This window comes from Triturus cristatus, chromosome 11 (assembly GCF_964204655.1).
Source record: "Triturus cristatus chromosome 11, aTriCri1.1, whole genome shotgun sequence".
In the NCBI taxonomy this organism is placed as follows: Eukaryota; Metazoa; Chordata; class Amphibia; order Caudata; family Salamandridae; genus Triturus; species Triturus cristatus.
The window spans coordinates 165386334-165409006 of NC_140594.1; the positions used below are offsets into that span (position 1 = coordinate 165386334).

Sequence of the window (22673 nt, forward strand, 5' to 3'; positions counted from 1 at the left end):
GGTGCTCCCCTTCCTCCGGTGTCTTCGGGGGGGCATGGTGGACTCCTGGCAACTCCCTAGGGTACATTTTCACAGAGTGTGACGGCGCTCCCCGACTTCCTCTTCTTCTGGGGGCTGCCCCGGGGCCTGACACCCCCGGAGGGCACATCTAAGACTGGCAGCGGAGCCCCACGCGCTTCGTTGTCAGTCCTCTCAGAGGTCAAAGGTTGCCTACCTTTTGGAGGGCGTATCTTGGCCCCCCAGGCGGCCGATTTTCACTATGTTGGCCTCTTCTTGCTCCGGATGACCAGCTCTAGCTATCTGGAGCACTTTCCATTGCCCTCCTGGCCTCCACGAGGGTGAACTCAGCAGGTAGCTATCTTCAGTTGCTCCCAGCACCAGCCTTTCACCTGGCTCCCTCCTGGGCCTCTCCTCTCCTTGCATAGAGGCCCAGGCTTCTCCTTACTGGTCCTGGACTCCCCCACAGGTGCAATCCAGGGTCCTGGGACAGGCAGGGGGTTCCTCCTTCCAACTGCCCATGGTGCCATGCTCCAGCACCAGTCTTCCTCACCAGACCACACCCCAGAGAGAGCTCCTCTTCCTGTGCAAGACCTTTTAAAAGCATTTGGAGAGGGCTGGCAGGAAGGCTCGTCTGCCCTATCCTGCAGCGACACATCACCTCTCTTCCCCTGCTCCCTCTTTCCTGCACAGGCCTCTAGGATAGTTCAAAATGGCGTAATCCACGGGTCTCATGCCACATGGTCTCTGAAAAGCCCCCTTCCTGCCTTCTCTTCAGGCCTGGTGCCTGGCACCAGGTGACAGCTGCTGATGGATAACCTGCAGCTCCACCCTTATCTCTTCCTCTTGGAGAGGAGACCTTAGCCCTGGGAATGCTTGCAGTGAAGGACTAGGCCTCTAATGCTACAGCTTTGGGAGGAAGGCAATTAATCCAGCCTGGCAGGGTCACACCCAGCCAGGCTCTGGTTATGAGCTGAATCAGAGACATTTGACATTTCTGGATGACCCATAAGTAGTACAGATATGGCTTTGGACTTAGCAGAACACTTTTTACACAACTTACAGTGTACTTTGGTGCATGTCTGGAATTTGTAGGTCCTAGGGAAGTGAAACTACCCAATGTGGTCCCCATCTTCATAGGAGAATAATTGAGTGATCCTTCAGTGAAAACAGTAAAGTACACTGACTTTCCCTTACATGTGTCTTCCCATAGTATAAAGCCTACTCAATGTCACCACCCAACTCTGCATAATTCCTGGCCCACCATTCTATCGGTACCTGCTCCTGGGCTGCATACGACAGGAATCTCCCTGTGCATCCCCTACGCGTGTTCACACGCATGTACACACGTGTCCGCATGTAACAAGCCCGGTGCCCCTTGCTCTGGCTGCAGCGCAGCGGCCTACTCTCACTAGGGGGACACTGGTAAAATCCACGTGCAGCCTCTTTCATCATGAGTTCACTGTGGGTGAGTCCCAACTTATGAGGCTCTCCCAGAGTAAAAGCTCAAAGTAGATGTTCAAAAAGCGAAACATCCGGGTAGCTCAGATGGTCAGAACCACCTTCTAACAGCGGGTGTGTCATGTGAGTTGTTGAACTGAGATAGATCTGTTTGTATGAAAAGTACAGCCTTATGTTGAATGTTTATAGGGATTTCTTGTAGGTGACAGAATCATTCCTTAGATGGGGACCTTGCAGCTTAATAATATTGGCTACTTATTTGACGCACCAAATTCAGACTGCTCGACCTTCCAGGAAGGCCTGCATCTTACGTTTCTAGACTAAATCTGATAATGTGATAGGGAAAAGGGATAGTATGGGCTTTTTCAATGAGAATTATAGGAAATTTAATTTAATCCGGTGCTGAGGTGGGAGCCGTTGTAGCAACTTTGTTGCAGGAGTGCTATGGTCTTAAGTCTCTAGGCTATATCAGTGTATTCACTTGATTTTGGATTATTTGTAGTTTTAAGACTGCTGCCCTGGAACTGCCCATGCACATAAGTTTACAGTAGTCCACCGTCAGTAAAAAGATGCCTCTGGTGAGTTGTAACCAATGTTCTGCCTGTAACAAATGGTGACTGTTTCTGGGCATACTGATTTGGAACCCCCTCACTGACAGCAAGTATCTAGCTGAAGTGAGATCTAAATCTCAGGAGTCACACTTTCCCAACTGGTGTTGGAGTATTTAAAGAGCATTTATATTGCGTTTAATACCTCTGATGAGGCTTTGGTATTTCACCAAGTGTATGGAGAGGTGCTTATCTTTATTCTGAATAGTGTCAGCACATCTGCTTTGTGTCGAACATTCTGTTATCAAGTGCAAGGTGTGATTGAGGTATTCCGCTAACTTTCTTTGGTTGCCTCGGGAACCAGGTACATTTTTCAGGAGCCGTATGAATGATGTGTCATCAGCGATTATTTGGACCTGCGGTTGGTAGAGTTCAGTTACCTTGGCCAGGGAGTCGAGGTAAATATTGACAAATTCCACTGACAGTGACAAAACATGGGAAATTCCACAGGGAATTTTACTGACAAATATGAGGGTAGAAATCTGATGCATTTGTTGGATGTGGGCAGTAAGAAAGTGTCATCTGACCCATCTGAGGGGGGATTCAGGAACGATTCTGGATCATGAACAACGGAAATGGTGAGGACTAATTTGGGACACGAGTGATTCTTCATTGGTGGACTTGTAAGCCCAAGATCCTTTGAGTTTTATCAATAGTAGCAATGTGCTCTATGAAAAGATCAATGTTTTTGTCTAAACTACTGCTGAAGGTATGTTGTGAGTTTGATGTGTGGAGGGATGTTGATCTAAATCATTGGTGTTTATTGTAAAAACGCGTTTCTCAGTTTCTGTGGGTGATAATGAATTTACCCAGTAATTGCTTGTGACCCCCATTTATACTGATAGCATGTGAAGATAATCTTTGTACAGATTTGACTCACAAATGCTCCAAAACAGGTCATGTGTCGCAAACAAAGGTCAAGAGTTGACAGGGTTGTCACCATTTTAAACCCCCATTCGATATCCAGCATTAGTGGAAACTCGTTGTAATCTAATGCAAACCACCCACCCTCATACCCTAAAGGCTTCAATTCTAAGACTCTATCCTGGTCACACATAAAATTTGGTATACATGTGTGCTCTACCATTTCAGTTGCTCCAGGGAGAGTCAGGACTGATATTATAAGGTGTCTAGTAGCCCATCTCCTTGGACTAATGGAGTACACAATAGTCAGTGTGTGTCCTAATGGAGATGACCCTATGAAGAACAAAACAATCTTTAATATTGGACTCTCTGTATTCCAGTGCTAATTAATCAGCAGATGGTTACACAGATCATGAGTGGGATTGGTGGAGTGCTGCACAGCTTGTTTGTTGCGACAGTGGTGGTCAAGTAGTCAATGAGTCCTGATGTATAGTAAATCTTTTTTTATTTTCCAAGAAATAGTTTGCCAGCCAACGCGTTTCGTTCAAGGATTGAACTTCTTCAGGGCATGAATGAGCATTCTTGTTGGATCAGAATGGTAAGGTGGCAAGTGTTCAGCGCGGGGCCGCCTTGATAAGTGCCTTTGTGCGCTAAATCTGTCAGGCGAGCTGAGAGTGGAGCTGTCCGCTTAGGTGTAGCAAATGTCAGTGTGTGTCCTAATGGAGATGACCCTATGAAGAGCTTGACAATCTTTAATATTGGACTCTCTGTATTCCAGTGTTAATTAATCAGCAGATGGTTACACAGATCATCTAAGATATTTACTCTCCAAGAAACCATTGCACACTCCGAAATACAAGTAATCAATGGGGAGGGAAAAAGAAGCTGTGGTCCAGTCGGCTTCCTTATCACTTATGCAAAAAAATCAAAGGGGAGTGGACCACTTGTCCTGTATATCCAGGGTCTTTTACGTTCTTGGTTCCTTCATAAAAGAACCCTCATAACTAAACACAGGTATGGCAGCGGCATGAACTGGGTTACCGCTTATGTGTAATAGTACAGCATCATCATTGGGTCTTTTTTTGTGTGTATGCTGACCTCCACCCGGAGGAAGACCATCTGGTTAGACAGTAGCGTCCAGACATGAAGGTTCAAGAGGTGTGAGAAGGTTCATGTCAAGTGAATTAAAATCTCTGGATCATTGTATCAAAAGCAATTTTATTCTGGAGATCTTGATCAGAGAAAGGTAAAAGAAAAATTCAAGTGCGGGGGAAGACCGAGTTACTGGTCTACCGTACTAAAAAGATTAAAGGTCAAAGGTCGACATGTTTCAGCCTACTGTCGTGGTCTATAGGCTTTCATCAGGACCAATGCAAGGAGGGCGCATTATGGCTCCTTATCTAGTGAGAATCTCCCACTAATTTAATTAGAGAGGTCAGTTCGTTTATCTGTACCTAATTAGAAGAGAGAAAACAGTGGTTTTTCTAAATAATTTGAGGGAGCAAATAATCATGAAATTCTGTCCCATGAATTAATTTGGAGCTACTACCTTAATTTGAAAAAGAAGTGAAGGTTAAAATGAATTGGACTATTTTGGTGAATATTGTGCGAAAAAATGGGGCGGCTAGGTGAAGGGGAAGAGATTGTGATTGTGATCGGTCTTGGCGCGAGTGCTTTTAAGTGCAAACGGCTGGCTGTTCGAATAATATTGGTGAAAAGTATCGTTGATTGTTAGTTGAATTTGTGGCTCATTCGTAATGGCGAGTATATCTCAAAATGGATTGAATGTAAAAGATTTATGGTATACGCTTAAAGTCATTCGTGGATATCGTCGGCAGTGTGTGTCTCAGCAGGACAAGCATTAATGCAGATTTCGACAATATCCAAAAACAGATAGAGTAACGCCTATTATGGTGATTACGGAAAGGGAGAGGGAGATACTGGCAAAGTGAATCAAAGAAACATATACCGTTAATAGTTATCATACAATTATTTACCTCAAGTATAGAAAGTTCCGTATTCTGGAGGTGCCCGGGGGCGTGAGAGAACCGTATTTCTAAGGTTCGGAGGGAGGCATAAGAAAAGGGGATGGTTAGAAACATCTTACTTGGTGTATCTCGGCGTTCTGGTCGTGTCCGCCATTGGCGCTTACCGGTGTCTCCTCGTTCGCTGACTTGTTCTGTCTCTGTCCGCTGCGCCTCCGATTGGATGTGCTAGTGGCGTCTTGCCGTTATGAAGCGGGAGGAGAAAAAAGATGGAAGAGAGACTGGTTTTCTTATGTGTATTCTCTTAGTTGTGGTTGGCATTCATGGTGGTTGGCAATCTCGCATCAGAAGGAGGATTAGGATGGAAGAGAGACTAGTTTTCTTATGTACATTTTCTTAGTGGTGGTTGGCATTCACAATGGTTGGCAAACTCGCGATCGGTGTACGGTTTTTCGGGTCATTGTCTGTGAAGTGTGCAGATAAATGTATGCCCATGATTTGTTGCTTCAGGCTGGTGTAGATTCTGGTAAAGGACAGAACAACAAAGGGGGGGGTTAGTTACAGTTATTGATTAGTCTCTAGATATCAAAAAAAGGGGGTTATTGATGAAAATGTCATAAAAAAGAGCGCAGCAGGAGTTGTCTGATCTTCAAAAGAGGCTCAAAGGGTACAGTTCAGATTATGCCAGTGTGTGCCAAGGAATATTATCATTGAGGCCCTGGTGATCCGTGCCCAGACGGTGAATCCAGCGTTGTTCTTTCTCAAACAAGGTGCGTTCAGCAGTATGATTAACGGATTTCAAACTCTCCAAAACTACCCATTTTAGGTCATTGGCGTTGTTATTATTCTCTACGTAGTGCCGGCTCATTTTAGTGGTTAACCTTTTGCAGTTCACATTGCTTTTGTGTTCCGTGATTCTTTGTTTTATTTTGCGGCAGGTCATGCCTATGTACCTGAGACACGGACACGACCAGAACGCCGAGATACACCAAGTAAGATGTTTCTAACCATCCCCTTTTCTTATGCCTCCCTCCGAACCTTAGAAATACGGTTCTCTCACGTTCCCGGGCACCTCCAGAATACGGAACTTTCTATACTTGAGGTAAATAATTGTATGATAACTATTAACGGTATATGTTTCTTTGATTCACTTTGCCAGTATCTCCCTCTCCCTTTCCGTAATCACCATAATAGGCGTTACTCTATCTGTTTTTGGATATTGTCGAAATCTGCATTAATGCTTGTCCTGCTGAGACACACACTGCCGACGATATCCACGAATGACTTTAAGCGTATACCATAAATCTTTTACATTCAATCCATTTTGAGATATACTCGCCATTACGAATGAGCCACAAATTCAACTAACAATCAACGATACTTTTCACCAATATTATTCGAACAGCCAGCCGTTTGCACTTAAAAGCACTCGCGCCAAGACCAATCACAATCTCTTCCCCTTCACCTAGCCGCCCCATTTTTTCGCACAATATTCACCAAAATAGTCCAATTCATTTTAACCTTCACTTCTTTTTCAAATTAAGGTAGTAGCTCCAAATTAATTCATGGGACAGAATTTCATGATTATTTGCTCCCTCAAATTATTTAGAAAAACCACTGTTTTCTCTCTTCTAATTAGGTACAGATAAACGAACTGACCTCTCTAATTAAATTAGTGGGAGATTCTCACTAGATAAGGAGCCATAATGCGCCCTCCTTGCATTGGTCCTGATGAAAGCCTATAGACCACGACAGTAGGCTGAAACATGTCGACCTTTGACCTTTAATCTTTTTAGTACGGTAGACCAGTAACTCGGTCTTCCCCCGCACTTGAATTTTTCTTTTACCTTTCTCTGATCAAGATCTCCAGAATAAAATTGCTTTTGATACAATGATCCAGAGATTTTAATTCACTTGACATGAACCTTCTCACACCTCTTGAACCTTCATGTCTGGACGCTACTGTCTAACCAGATGGTCTTCCTCCGGGTGGAGGTCAGCATACACACAAAAAAAGACCCAATGATGATGCTGTACTATTACACATAAGCGGTAACCCAGTTCATGCCGCTGCCATACCTGTGTATAGTTATGAGGGTTCTTTTATGAAGGAACCAAGAACGTAAAAGACCCTGGATATACAGGACAAGTGGTCCACTCCCCTTTGATTTTTTTACACTCCGAAATACACCAATCGGACTTACACTGAAGAGTGCGTCAATATGGTTCAGTCTGCTGGGTACATTTATTGACCGCTTTCTCTGGATGAGGAGATAATCCACTTATGACATCAGTTTATATAATCCTGAGAAATCTAAGAAAACATATTTACAAAAAAGTGATTCTTGTTTAAAAGAGAAGATAGAAGGAACGGTGTAATTCAAAAGGTACTATCCACCATACTAATGAACTATTAGTGGAGGCAAAATAGCGAAAACCTGTCCACGATTTTGAAATTTGAAAATTGTCTATTTTATGAAGGAGATGAGTGCCCTGGAATGGTTTGGACATCTATAAAATGTGTTTTAAGGAAAAAATGATTAGGGAGAACTTACTCAATCAATAGCCCAGCAGGGCAGAAAGGGAACAAACTTTGGGATGTGGCTCGGTAAGTTTACACAGAGAAAAAAAAGGATGGATATAAATACTGTTAACTAATGTTAGTTGTTGAGGGCTGCTGGCATGACCTGAGCCAAGGTGGCTGCTCTTTAGGGAGCTCTATGGCATGGTTTTGCTTGTATGTCAAACTCCTGAGTAAATTCTGAGAAATGATCTTACTCGGTGCCATTTGAGAGCTACTAAAGGCACCTGAAGTTAACTCTGCCGAAAATGTGGCACAAATAATACAGAGCTCCGCTGAATGCCTTAAAGGGTCCCAGCTGGCGCACCTAGCAATGAATACACTGGACCTGCAGCACACCCGGTGGCATCCCTGATTACGATGTGATTGTACAGTGAAGACCTGCCCTGGACAGTGTAGTGAAGCCTCTTTGATCCTCAAGTGTTGTGAGTGTGGCCCTCTGTGCCTCTGGGATTGTGTTTGGTGGAGAGTGTGAATCCACCGGGAGTAGGCAATAATAGCTTGCGGGGTCCATGGACTTTAGGACCAGCTGGCTGCATCAGGTGGCGTTGGAAGGGCTGAAGCGAGCAGCATTGAATTATGGGTGATCGTGGGGTAGTCAGAGGCGTGGTGCCCTGTGTGGTGAACAAGGGAGGGGGACTTACCTGGTGGAAGAATCCTGTTGGTTGGCTTCTCCCAGGTAAGTGATCCAGAGTCTAGGGTTCTGTAGTGTGAACTTCCTGGAACAGTCTGGAGGACGTTACATCTATGAGCCTTGATTGAATGAGGAGGCGAGGTCGAACAGCATACTTTGTCTAAAGGGGTAAGCCATTGAAATGTGCCTGCAGCAGGCAGGCGATGGTCTGCAGGAGAGCTGATAACACCTCCTAGGTGCTTCAGAATTACAACTCTGAGTGTTACACTGAGAACATTTTGCTGACTGACAAGATGTTGAATGGAGAGGCACAGAAAGACCTAAATATCATTAACTGAATCCTGTACCAAGTGGAGTACCCTGACGAAAGAAGAAACATGATTTGATGCAATATGACACTGGTGGAAAGGGCTTGCCTTCCCCAAAGATATATAGCCTAAATTATTAGAAAGCGCAACAAGCAGCAATCAAAAGTCCCCTTTCAAGGTTCAAGGGAGTTGGTCACTCCAGAGGATGGAGACCAGGATTTAAGAGGAGTGTGTAATCCGGGCCGGCAGAAGAGCTCTGCTGACAAAAAGATCATATTTTTCAATTTGAAGCCTGGGATTGATGGCATCAGAACAAAACTGAACATACTTATCTGCAAAGGTGGGTATATTCAAGCTTGATTGGACAAACAAAGCAATGGGATTGGGCAAGAGGAACAGAAAATCCTTGAAATTGAAAATGCAGGGGATGCAATCTCTGGTACTGTCCATAAACTGGACTCTCAAATGGTAGATGTCCATGCAAAAGTTGACGATTTGGAGGGAAGCACTCACAGAAATATTATCTGAATACAGGAAATTGAAGAAAATCAGCAAACAGGGAGGATTTAATTGAGAATTTACTGAAAACACTGTTTGAGTCAGCAATGGTTTATGGCTATCAGGCGGGTGCTGCATGATAAATTATTAAATATGTGATGCTGTTACCATCAAAGCTACACATTAAATTTCAAGGGTAGGGACAATTTCCAGTTCAGACAATGATCACATGGACTTTATCAATTGGTGCATGTCCGAATTGTCCAGCGAGATTTCAAGAAGAGGTGTGGAGCAAAGACATGGAGGGAATGCTTTAAGCTTTGAGCAAGCTTTTTGCTAATGACTGGTTGTGTATGGACTGGCGTCGGAGGGCAGGGTGCTGGAATTCACTTGCTGTCAATGACACTTGCACGAGTGGGCTCTTTATTTAACCCAGAATAGCACACCATACGCTCCAGCTATACCGATAGAAGGCTCTCCTAGTGGGAGGGGTGTGCTGTGTTTAATTGAACTCGGGGACTGGCACGTGGCGGATATCCACACGCTGGGAGACCTCTACCGAGCCGGTGTTCTCCTTTCCTTCGCCGCATTGACGGAGGAGACAGGGTTGCCGCCCAGTCAATTTCTTCGTCACCGCTCGCTGATAGCGTCGCTGACGAGTCGGTGGGGCGACATCAGAGAGGAGCCTGGGCAACACCTCACTATGCAATACCTCCATGTCATGGGGCGAGGGTGGCATTTGATCAGATGGTTCGCGGCTTCATTGCGCACACACACGGCGGTCGACTTGACTCCGCTGTGTCGGAAATGGGAAGCGGACTTGGCCCGTCCCATGATTGACAGGGAATGGGACAGGGCGCTGCAGGGCCCAACAAGGATCCCAAGGAACGTGCGATTCCGCCAAATCCAATATTTTATTCTGCATAGGGCATACCTCACACCTGCCTCTATCAACCGGTATTTCCATCGCGCGGACGTGGGTTGTCCCTGTTGCGGGGAGCTGGACGCTGGGCTGGTCCACATGTTGTGGAGCTGCTCCGCGCTGACTTCATACTGGCGGGCAATTCATGGAGCGCTGAGTACATGTACGAGTCGCCAGGTCCCATTTGAATGGTCAGCCTGCTTATTACACCTTTTTCGTAGAACTACAGCTACGAAGGTCACGTCGAGGTTTATCGACTTGGGATTGGTGATGGCGAAGCGATTACTTACTAAACGCTGGAAGGCGGCAGATCCTCCTCATGCACGAGCGTGGCGGAGTTCGCTGCTGGTGTGGGCAAGGGCAGAGAGCACGGCCCTCCTGAGGGAGGAAACACTAGGCCTCAGGCGAACGCCAATGGCGGCCGAATGGGACACAATTTTACGGGTTCTGACGTGCCTGGATGAGGACACTCTGGGGCGTGATGGGGGTCGAGGCGGAGATGCCCTTGCGGAGGAGAGGGGAGATAACTAGCTGGCGGACTGGGCTGGAAATATGGCGCTTAGGGATTAGCCGACTAGGAGAGGTTCAGGGTGCCAGAGATGGTGTTGAATGAGCGACCTGAATGGAGGGGTACGGGGATGGCGGGGGAGAGAGAGAGGGGGAGGGGGGATGGCACAGAGGACAATGTGAGGGGATGCTGAAGTAAGGCCAGAATTTACTGCTGTTGTTTTGGTTTAATTGGGGCGCTTGTTGTTTTGCCTCGTTTTCTTATGGCTAATGAAATAGAAGTGACCACCTGACGGGGATAATTGGGTGCAATACTACCAGTCCCCGTGGGGGAAGCACCTGATCACAAGACGGCGAAGGGGACATTTTGAAGATGGTACTGGCGCAGGGGACCGTAATCTTATTCCCTTCTGATCAATGGGCGCCAAACCAGATTCCATTCATTACTGTGTACAAGATAAGTGATGTATTACTGACTTTATTGCAATTATTAACCAATTGGATTCTACATTGTACTATGTAATTTGTTCACAACTAAAATGCCAATAAACAGATTTCATAATAATAATGACACTTGCACGAGTGGGGAAACTGTATGGACACAGGGCACCTCTTCTGGATAAATATGGTACAAGACAATGGATGAAGACAGTGCAAAGCTGGATGAGTATCTGTTGATCTGGGTGTTTACATTCTCATTGTTTGGTAACAAGATGCAGACTCAAGCTAGTGGAGAACCAAAATGCTATATGAATGTGGTCATAGGTGTCACCAGGGCACACCCTACTCCCCCACCAGTTTCCTTAGTAGCTCTGATTAGGTATTAGTTTCCACGTTGAATCAAGCATTAATGGGAACCTGAGGGGGGGGGGGTAGGGTGAGATATGGTTGAGAGGTTTTCAATGGCAGATGTGTTGGTGGTGTGGGAAGCAGAGGGAATATTTTGGCTGTATTCTCACCTGTGGGAGTGTGAGGCTGGCATATGACATGTTTGGTGCTCACATAAACAAGGGTAGTTTTGCATACACCATGTGGCACTTGGGCACCCAAAGCGTGGGTTGCAGTGAGATGATATTGAGACTGCACAACACCTGAACACAATGGCCTTGCTCCTGCGAGGCCTAAATTCCTTTATTAAAGCCAGGACGGTATTGGTGTATCTAAAGGGGCGCAAAGTGAATACTGGAGTGCCACCTGACCAGCACTGGGCATTTATTCTCCGCATTGTACTCCTCACATTCAATGGGGGTTGCAGCTGTGGTTCATGCTACTTCTGGATTCTGTATGCAAAAAGTAGTGACATGCCCAAATGTAGGTATGTATAGGTGAACGGTAGCATAGCTGATTGAGGTGCAATCTTGGTTAATAATTACAGCCCAAATTTAGATATGAAAACTTCTATGACGACCTGGCTGTGCGATGATGGGAGTTTCATGGCTCGCCATTCATCATCCGCTGGGCACTTCAATACGATCATGGATTTGAATAGAGGTAGGGCCACAGCCAGTGTGAGGGCTTTGACTGTGGTGGATAGGAATCTCCTGCACCTTCAGGACGAGCATGAACTGACCGACGTCTGGAGGATGGTTCATCTGGACAGTTTGGAGTTCATCTTTTATTCGTCGGCGCCAAGGTCCTCATCAAGGTTAAGTAGAATACTTACCACAGACATGTTGTTTCCTCTTGCGTATCTTCATTGGGTGTACTGCACTCCTAAATGGCTGCAGAGACTGTGCCCAAGGCAGTCGGGCACCTGCGCTAAAGGTAGACCTACTGCAGCCAACTTTATACATCTGGAATGGAGTTGTCCCTATGTTCCATCACATTGGTAGGACGTTGCACGTGATGTGGAGGTGATGATTGGCCATCCATACCAGGGGATCCATTAGACGTGGTACATGGGTTGAACCTCACGATACTAAAGAGCAGTAGGTACTGACTGCGCTGGCTTTACCCATGGAGAAGCGCTGACTTGCAATCTCCGAGGGGGAAAAATACAAACCGGAGAGTTATAACCTTGCTGCTTGAGCTCACCAAGTGTTAGGACCATTAAGAGGAGTGCGGAAAAGAGGTAGTCTACAAATCATGCCCTAAAGAGATATAGGCTCCCTTTGTTGCTTCTTATCTAAGTGGAGCTACAGATATGAGAGTGACAGCAGTGATCACCATAGTGTAGTTGCAAGTTAAGATGTGAGAGTAGACCATGCTGGGGGGCAGCCAACCGTGGAGGGAGTGGAGGGGGATTCTGTTCAGGTGAAAGCACAAAATGTTGGTGACAACAGAAAAATGCGCAATGTGTGCTTTGTATATTTATTGGATTATAAATTCTAGAACACCTAATATTAGTTGCCTAAAATGTCAAGAACAAATTATAGAGGAGCGAAAGAAGACATTTGTGGGTTCATGATAGTAGGAGGTTGTCCTGGAGTCCAGACAGTATGTAGCTCAACACAGTGGACCCTTACATGGTTCTAGAATACACAAGTGGTGTAGTTAGCAGTAGTCAGATTCATGAGTCAAATCACAAAGACAGTGTATATGTGCACAGTTGTGTGATGTTTCCACTCCGCAAAAGACTCGGGTGTAAAAAACTTTCAGCAGGGTTACACAGTTAACTCAGTGAGCGGGATGACATGACAAGTCAAGACGCGAGCGGCAAGCACCACTATGAAGCGTAGTTTAACATCCCCCTCTTGTGCAATGGATTACGAGTTCTATAGATTACATACAAAAATGGTGTGTAATCCTACTGCGTTTTAGTCAATACCATAAACATTAAAGGCTATGCACATTACAACGGACTGTACATTAGCGTATACAAGCAATCCGCACGTTTAATACGCTGATAATAACACACGATAGTGTGCCTCTTATTAGTAAATGCTTGTTAAACAGTTGTTCATACTCGTTCAGTAGGCAGGCTACTGTTGTAAAGGGTCAATTGGAGATTACTAAACAAATAAGAAATGTGACATTACTATTAGTGGCCAAACAACAGGTGAAATACCCATAGGTGAGAATAACTGGATTGTGAGCAGAAAAGGTCATCTTAGGCACCAACGTGTGGTACACAGTAATCAATGTATGTAGCTCCTCCTTTGAGTTCAATGCCTGGGTAAATGAAAGAAATGTATTACCACACTTTAGCTCCCTTTTAAGCCTGTAGTGCTCTAGTATTTACCTCTCTAATGTAGGGTTTGATCACAACCTAAAGCAGTCCGGAAAAGGGGCAAACGATTGGTTAGAGACTTAGATAACTTTTGTGCTAATATAATTTGGAAATTACTTTTCTGTCACAAATGGTCGGATCACATATCCGCATTCACCTGAAAACAAGTGCGCCTCAGTGCCTCTGTGGGGGACCAGTCCTTTAATTTTCCATTTTCTCCCTTTATAGATCCCCTTATATTTCTTTCCCTCAGCTCTTTTTATTTTCATATTTTGGCAGCTCCGCATTGTAAATGGGCTGCTTGCTTGCCATCCATTCCATCTGTAGTGCGGCTCATTCCTCCTTCCAGCTGCTTCTAAACCAGGCGACCGTCATAGAACCGTATTGCCCTTCGCGTACCCTTGTTTTACCATTCCAAGATGGCCAATGTTTTGGTTTTGTACTTGGCGGCCATGCTGAAACGATGACACTAAGCGTAATAATACTATTTGCAAAGCGATTACCCGCTAATTTTATTTGTTGTTACAGTCACATGCCCATCCTGTATATATTGTTGAATTTGTGTGTGTTTCATTGTGGTTGTGTAAGTGGCTGAATGCAAGAATAACCCAATAGAATGAACGGATGTTCGAATGCAGGGGTGAGTGACAGTGTATGGATGATGACTTATTGAGTGTCTAAACCCATCGATGACTGGAGAGACGCTTCATTTGTAAGCCAGACCTGTTGGCAATGCCAGTGCTTGTTTTCTATAAATGCCGGGATTTGTTGTCATGTTTACCTCTGTAAAAGCGTTACTGTGTTGGCCTTTATGTGGCACATTTTACCCCCTGAGGAGGTGATGAAGCTCTTTAGTGAAAGATGCGTGGTGTTTAGGGTGGAATATTATCTATTTTAAAGTACATGCGGGGAAGTGGATTGTATTTAACAATAACAAGTAACGGGTCAAAAAGACGAGCGTTCGATGCGAACACCTGAAGCTGATTGCATTGGAGAGACGCCATTTTCTTTTCCGGCTGCTAATTTGTGTTTTCTTTTCTTCTGACAGCAATACGCCCCCTCCGTCTTTGAGAAGTACACCACCAGCATCGCGGTCGGAAACAAGGAAGTGATTCTGCACTTGTATGACACTGCAGGTAAAACTTGTTTGGGTTTTCACGGGTCAAACGAGATAGTTGGCATTCCAGGCTGGAGTCTTCCCCTGCTGGGGCCTCGCCCAGCGGTTACCAGAGGCGGACTCGTGTATTTATCAACTAGATGTGAGCCAGAGCCCTGAAAGGGGCAGGTTTGCACGCATTCTACAAAGGAAATGGGGATTTACCTACCAAAGGGTTTACCCATCGTGCGTCTAGGAGAGAATTAGTTAATATGTCATGGCTATAATCACTCACGTCTGGATTGTTGCAAACGTACATATCTGTAAAGACTTGGATGACAGTGTCATCCTATTGTGTTTTTGAGTGACTGCCATCTATTATTTTATTTTACCTGTTTCTCGTTTGTTTCTGCAAGGTGTACATTTGTAATATTCTCCTCATGTAACGTACTTGGTTCTACTGTGAAACGCTCTGACACCTTTGGGTAAAGTCCGGCTATATAAAAATGCATTAAATAAATAAAAAATGAAAAAATACTTGGGGATGTTCTACGTGTATACAAGGCAGCTGTACCTCTCAAACTTACAAGGGACAGAGTCGTAAAGCTTGATAAAGCTGTGAGTAGTTATGTCTGGCTCCCGACTTAGGTGTGACTTACTTCTGAAGTTTGCACTTGGCATGGGATGGGTGTGCAAAAGCAGGCCTGCCCACCGTTGTGCAAATGAAGTTGCTAAGAACAGCAGTGCACATTTGACAAACACCCACAAAGTTGTCATTTTATTAATTGTCACAAATGTCTGCAGCTGACCTGAGCACCATACGTGCATCCACATTATCCTGGCTTAAGTTGTGCAGACAGTGGCCAAATATCACTGATGTGGATTGTGGACAGTTTTTGCAAGGTGTGTGTAGCAATGGGAAGCGAGGGCCCAATTCACAATGGTGAACTGAGACGAAAGTCTAACTTTATGACTTTCATATTCACAAAGGGCATTCACGAGTCGCAAAGTTAGACTTTTGTCTCAGTTAAACTTAAGTTTTGGTCTCAAGTTTAACTGAGACGAGGGCTTTTGATCTCAGTTAAACTTAAAACCAAAACTTGAGTTTAACTGAGACAAAAGTCTAACTTTACGACTCGTAAAGGCCCTTTGTGAACACTGAAAGTCGTAAAGTTAGACTTTCGTCTCAGTTTACCTTTTTGAATTGAGCCCTGAGTTTGTAAATTGTATTTATATCTAATGAAACCATTTTATACAGAAAAGAGCTTGCAAACTATTTATTTACACTGGCCTTAGTCACTAATGTACATGCAGGGACCAGGGGACAGCACAGCTGGAACCAGGAGACAGTAACACTGTGGCAAGGAGATAGAAACATAGAGACAGGCAAAACATTCACTAGAACAGGCACAAACAGACAGAGAGCCGGAGACAGTAGTACTTGGATAGGAGTCTCTGACATTGACAGCCACCATCCTCCACTCCCCTAGAAGATGACCTTCTTCTAACTCTGGAAGCTGCCAGTACATGGAGGCCAGTTTCAGAATGGCTTGTAGGGCAATCGGGCAGCGTCTGAAGGGCTGGTTTGGCTGGCCAGTGTGTCGGCTGTTTTTTTGACTGTGGGTCTGGTTTATGGTTTGCTGGGCGGGTTTTTGATGTTGATTTGCCTGATGTTAAAACAAACATTGCCTGCAGCAAGCTCAAATACATACAGCCTTCCATGCCTTGCAAAACACTTGTATAGCCCATCTTTATAAGTTTAAAAACTGCCCCAACACGAGGCATTTTATTAGCTATCTAATTAACTGACGGGGACAGTTTTATTTTAGTGCCTGGGCCCAACTAAAAAAAACATGGTGGAGCGTGTCCTCGAGCAGGAAAGGAAAGGATTTCCTTTCTGCTCAGTGGAACGCCAACAACCAATCCTGGAGCTGCTGTCAGCATGAGAGAAGCTCCAGGATTAGTGGGAGTGGGCTAGCCCCAGCGCTCGTTTGAGGCTGGGGGCCCTTGCCAGCAATCCTCCGTCTGTTTCACAGCACATGCTTCACTGCACAGGTCGGGCTGGCCGTAGACAACCAGTCGGCCATCCCGACATGCGCACTGCAGGAGCAGCTGTAAATCCTGCAATAGCAGGATTCAGCCCCGTCCCCTGCACTCACACTGCGCTTATAAGTAAAATGGCATTGATGTTCCATTTTACTTACTTGTGTGTCCCTGCTGCACTCACAGCAGGGGGGCGACTCTTCTCCGCTCTTGAGGAGGAGCCGCCCCCTGCCTGTGCCTATTTTCGGTCCCAGTTCGACCCTGCAAGAGGGCCCGTTAGTGGAAGACGCCATATTTAATAAGTGGCATGTAATACAACACGGCATCATGTGAGTGTTTAGAGAATGTTAAACTCATACTTTGGCAAATACATTGTGCGGTCATCTTTAATGTTGCTCCTTTGGGAATTGTTTAGTTTGGTCCAGTTGAAACCTAGGGCCAGAGTAGAAGGAGGGCGCGGTCGAAGTGGGCCTTATTTACCTATCCCTGTACTCTATAAAGGATTGTGATTGTGCCCTGCAGTGCAGACAGTTGTACACTTGCATAGTTGGCAAGATTCTGAGCGAGTGTGGCACGATGACCCTTCAACAATTTCCCCATCGATCTGAATCCTAAGGTGACAGACCAGTTGATGACCTCGAACCGTAAACTGACGCCATGTTGAGCATCTACGAAGAGGGGTTCACCAGGCACTATCGATCTAGATCTCGCGTTTTTGTCATAAGGGAGAGACACGTTGACCATACTCTGAACACGCTTTTTTGTGCAAGTCATTAGTAGCCCTAATTTTCTATGCAATATTGTGTTAAGAAAACATCACTGCATCTTGGTACTATACAACCTGCTAGTGGATGGACCCTAGATAGCAAACCCTGAGGTTAAATCCATGCCTTGAGATAAAATATCAGTGCACAAATATTCCCATGGCATGGTAACGTAAGCCCTGGTGTGTGTCTAGCACCTTTCAGCTGGTTCTAATTACTAGGTGTGCAAAGTATACACATAAGAGTAATCTTCATCTACGCAATGGATATGTATATGCATCACTTTTCATACATATTACAGTGTTTGGATGTCTCAGACTTAGGAGTTTTTGCGCCCAGTAGTCTGTGGTGCCTGCCAAGTGGTGGCGTTTTGTGCGAGTCAGATACTTTGACACAGGGCATATACATGGCAGGTGTTGGTGGGTGCAGGACCTGGTATCCAGTTATTTACCAATGTGGTTCATTTATTGTCGCACTGTTTACAATTGTCATGAGGTATTGTTTTCTACTGTCATGGAGTTACTTCATGTTATGGAATGTAGTGTTTTGTGCTGTACTGTTACTCCTGTAATTGAGACATTATACCATGCTAAATGTGGCATCTCTGTTCTTAGGGTCGGCCAGGAGCCATACTTAACTGTCCTACCAGCCTCATGTAAACCCAAAAAATCAATCAAGCTATCTGTCTATCTATATATCTATCTATCTTTGTGTGAATGTGTGTGTGTGTATATTATACATATATGTATATGTGTAATATATATATTATCTACTGGCGGTCGCCAGTAGATAGTTATAGTTAGGACCGAGTTTCCATAGGAAATCTCAAAATTCTATTTTGAATAACTTTGGCGCCGGTTGATGAATCCTCGCGAAATTTTCAAAACTAATGGGGCGCTCCGCTCAGCTCCTACCCTGAAAGTCTCGGGGTGATTCGTCAAGCGGGGGCCGAGAAAAAAGGGGGGTCCCAAAACGCGTTTTCTCCATGCATTTTCCCATAGGACCTTTAGTCGAAGGTACAGCCCGAACGGCTGAACAGAATTACTTGAAATTTGGCAGAGAGGTAGTCCTCAGGTCAGGAATGTGCCTTTTGCATATATGGAGTCAATCTGTTCAGTAGTTCCTGAGAAAATTGCAGTTAAAAGTACATACATATCTATAAGCGCGCACCGTTTCTGATTGGTGGTTACATGTCAGTCAACGTTCGAATCGGTCGAAATCAGGAAGTGTCGGCCGCCATTTTGTTTGTTTTGGGTGCGACACTGAAAAGGAGAGGTGGCGAACGTGAAAAGGGGGCAGGGTAGAGAGTTCCTGACCCCCTAGCCTTTGTCAGGGGGTCCCTGAAGGACCCCGAAGGGTAAAAAAAACATTTTAACTTTTTTTTTTAAAAATCGCGGGGTGCGCGCACGGTGCAAAACCTTAAAAAAAATAATATAAAAATACATACATAACTTAGCATTTTAAAAAACGTACAAATTCACTGAAAAAACCATAGGTTTCACACACGTTATAGTTAGGAATTAGCATTTAAAAAACCTTGCAAATTCACTTAAAAAACCATAGGTTTCAAACACACATGTTCTAGTTAGGTGGACATTTCACTCGTAAAAAACCAATGAAATTCCCCTGTTATAGTTAGTTCAGATAACTATAACGCGCGCGACCGCCACTCTATCACAAGGATGATGTCATCAGTGATGTCATGAGTGATGCCACTGACCATGTTATGAGTGATGTAATATGTGAAGTCATCAGCAGTGGATTGCGGGCTCGCGAGTTATAGTTATCTGAACTAACTATAACGGGGGAATTTCATTGGTTTTTTACGAGTGAAATGTCCACCTAACTATAACATGTGTGAAACCTATGGTTTTTTAGGTGAATATATATGAATATATATATATATATACACATACATATACACCAACGGGACAAAGCCAGGGTGGTGCTATCAGAAATAGACAACGCCTGATTGGACTGGGGAGTGCTTGCTGGTCACACAAGTTTCATTTAACGTGTCATGAGTGATGTAATATGTGAGGTCATAAGCAGTGCATGGCCGAGGGAGCAAGTTATAGTTAATTCAGTGAACTATGAACTATAACTAGTGAATTTCAGTGTTTTTTGTTTTTTAAGCATTCATTTTACTCATTTCAACAATCAACTGTAACATTACATTACATTAACCTTTTGTTTTTTTCTATAAATGAGTGAATATATATATGTGTGTGTATATGTGTGTGTTTATATATACATGTGTATATATATTTGTGTGTGTGTATATATATATATATATATATATATTATACACACGTGTATATAAAAATGTATATCTTTTTTCACAAAAGAAACTTGAAATGTACTGGTTATGGTTCAATCCACAACCATAACTAACGCCGCCACCATGAAAACCATAACTCTCCCCTCAGTTCCTTCTGTGCTGTCCTTCCTGCACCCTCACTCTTCGCGTCTTTTAAACTTACAGTAGTTGCATGTATGTGTGTTCATTTTTTTGCTCTGACCCCATAAAATCTGAATTTTCTGAACCTCGCCAACTCTGCAAAATTGTGCTCGTTTTCCAAATGTAAAACGGCATCACGTGCTCGCGGGTTTCGGAAAAGTCACGCATTTCCGATATGCTAAACGTTGTTGCTCACTTCTTTTGTACAATCTTTCCATGCCTACATTAATCATATCTGCCCATTTCCGGTACTGTATACCAGTCCTCGTGCCGGCCTCGTGGCGTGTAGGCGTCTTGTAGCAGGGGGATTCTGCAGACTGTATTTGACTCCACCGGTGGGTTCCAAATTCTTGCCAGTACAAAGGACAGTGGCAGCCTTGAGAAATGCCAGGCGTGCCTGCCGACAGTGGCGAAGGCCATGACAATGTAAACATCCTATAGAAGAGGAAAGCATAAAAGAATTCGCTATTTGGAGTCGTCGCGTCACTCTCTTCTAGGTCCATTATCATTTACATAAAGTTGTAAATGATAATGTTGTCGACTTTTATGTTTTCCCAGCAAAATCTGCGGGGTCCACATCTCCTTGACGTGGCCTGTCTCAGCCCTGTGCAGTTCACAGGGACCCCCACTGAGGGCTTGTGCAGTCCTGTGAGGACCAGCCCTCTGGCCCTGCAGGGTGACCCCCCACGCTCTGGCATTGGTGCCCTTAGGATGCCATCGTCCCGTGCATCCGTTTCACCTTCGCTGATTTTCGTATTTTAGTTCTGGCTTTTCTATACATTTTTTCAGATATCAGTGAGCTACGTCTACATAAAGATCGTCTTTCTGCTCAAAACGAATGAAACTACATTAAAAGGCATAGAAGCTAAAAGAGAACAGCGATCGATAAAATACATAATCAGAAAAAATGTGTCCAGACCCGAAAGGAAACATGATTCCCGGATTGAACTTGTTTTTGAATCAAATCGATTAACAAACGGCACCGAAACAAATGAAATGATGCGAAACGGGTGACACACGGACAACCGTTCCAACTGAGAGGTTTGAATGGGACAATATCAAATGGAAAGGTATAAAATGAATAGAAACAAAAAACACAGTTCCACGTGCACCAAACCTTGATGAATTTAGTTTAGGAATTTCCTCAGATATTTGTGGATGTTTCCTCTTCCAACAGTTCCGAGGCCGAGCCCTATAGTTTATTGGTTCCTTTTATTTTATTTTCTCTTCTTTTTTGTCCCATTCTCTTTTCTTTTCATGAATTTGTTTTCGAACTCGATTTACCAACCTTTCATGTTAAATTTTGAAACGGCATTAAGAATGAGAATTCTTAGATCACCCTCTGGGCATTTCTTTTGGGACTAAGTGTCAGTTACCACTGGTGCCCCCTATTCCTGGAAACTAGGGTGCTGCTCAAAAGTGCCATGGCTTGTATGGATCTACCCTTGACTCTCTTGGGGTAGCGATGCCGAGCAGTTGAGACTTACTAGGAGGTGCTTATCGGGTAGGATATAGTTGGGCCAATATTCAGCCAAGACTTCATTGACACAACAGATGAGACAACAGTAAAAATGAGAATCGTGAAAGAAACCCCTCAGACCGAGCACCTTCTAGCACCGCCATACAGCCCTAAATGTTACTGTGGTGCCTGTGCGTCTTGGCAATACAGATTTGAAAAAAGTAAGCCCTAAGGCCAATGTTGGCGATAGGAAAATAGTGACCACCAGTGGCTTCTTGTCACAGCACCCTGTGGGCAGTGTTTAATTTGTAAAAACCAGGGTCGGCCGAGCCTATAGGGCCATCAGGCAGTGCTCAATGGGCTGGTCTGGGAGGTCCGTGTGGGGGCGTTTTTTTGGCTGATTGCGGGCCTGGTTTATGGTCTGGTGAGTCGGTTTTTCTCTGGTAGTACCTCAAACATTGCCTACAAGGGCACCAATGTACGCGGTCGCCTGATTTGCAAATGTGAGCCTTCTGTTTAGCTATCTGATTCACTAATGGGGGCATTTTAATTTTGATGCCGGGGTCTATGGTCTGGACCTCTCTAACCCGGGTAAAAATCCTAAGTGTACGGCCAAATGGTTTTCTAAAGAGCCCGCCTCCATCTCTGCCACATGGTGGAGTTGCTGAATACCAAGGCTGTCTAGTCTTTATGCCACTTCATGCCTCTTTCTTCCACCACTCTGCACTTCCTGTTTAACTCACACTTGTAGGTTCTTCTTGAACTCTACCTTCCTTAGTCACCTTTTTCCTATCTGCCTCTAGCTCCTTCTACCTTTCTTTTCTGCCTTTCTCTTTCTTGCTTCTGGTCAAATTCTGATAATGAAAAATAAGTCCCAGTTCCCAAAAATGAGCACCAGTGCCCAGTCGTTTATGAAGCGCTGCCGTTGAGTACAGGGATGGGCTCGGATTTACAGAAGCGGTGTCCGACTCTCTGTGTCTCGAGTATGGACAATAATTATGTCTTGTTATTTGTTTCAAAGCACAAGTGCCACAGAATACTACAATATGAGCAGCTACCCTCCAGTTACATCTTAGCTGGATAGCTCAGGAGGTGGCATCAGTAAAGCAGTGTGATGTTTGTGCACTCCTATCACCAGCCACAGCCAATCAGCAGGACCCCTTCTTCATGGTTATTAGAGGGGTACAGGATCCAAAATATTATCCGGATCAAATTAGTCTTTTGACATCTAAAACATGGGCTTGTTTCGGTCAGGATTTTTTAAATCTGTGTCAAGCCAGGCCTTAGCTCACATATCCCGCGGACAGCGGGCCACA

General features: G+C 44.6%; 1 protein-coding gene across 1 annotated transcript in view; it reads left to right on the forward strand.

The window, feature by feature from the left end:
• The window catches only part of RHOF (ras homolog family member F, filopodia associated), a 196006-nt gene that overhangs the window by 63237 nt on the left and 110096 nt on the right, over window positions 1-22673 (forward strand). Inside the window, exon 2 of the mRNA XM_085633396.1 lies at window positions 14583-14670. Within this exon, the coding sequence (XP_085489522.1) occupies window positions 14583-14670 (88 nt within the window). The remainder of the gene's footprint in view (window positions 1-14582; window positions 14671-22673) is intronic.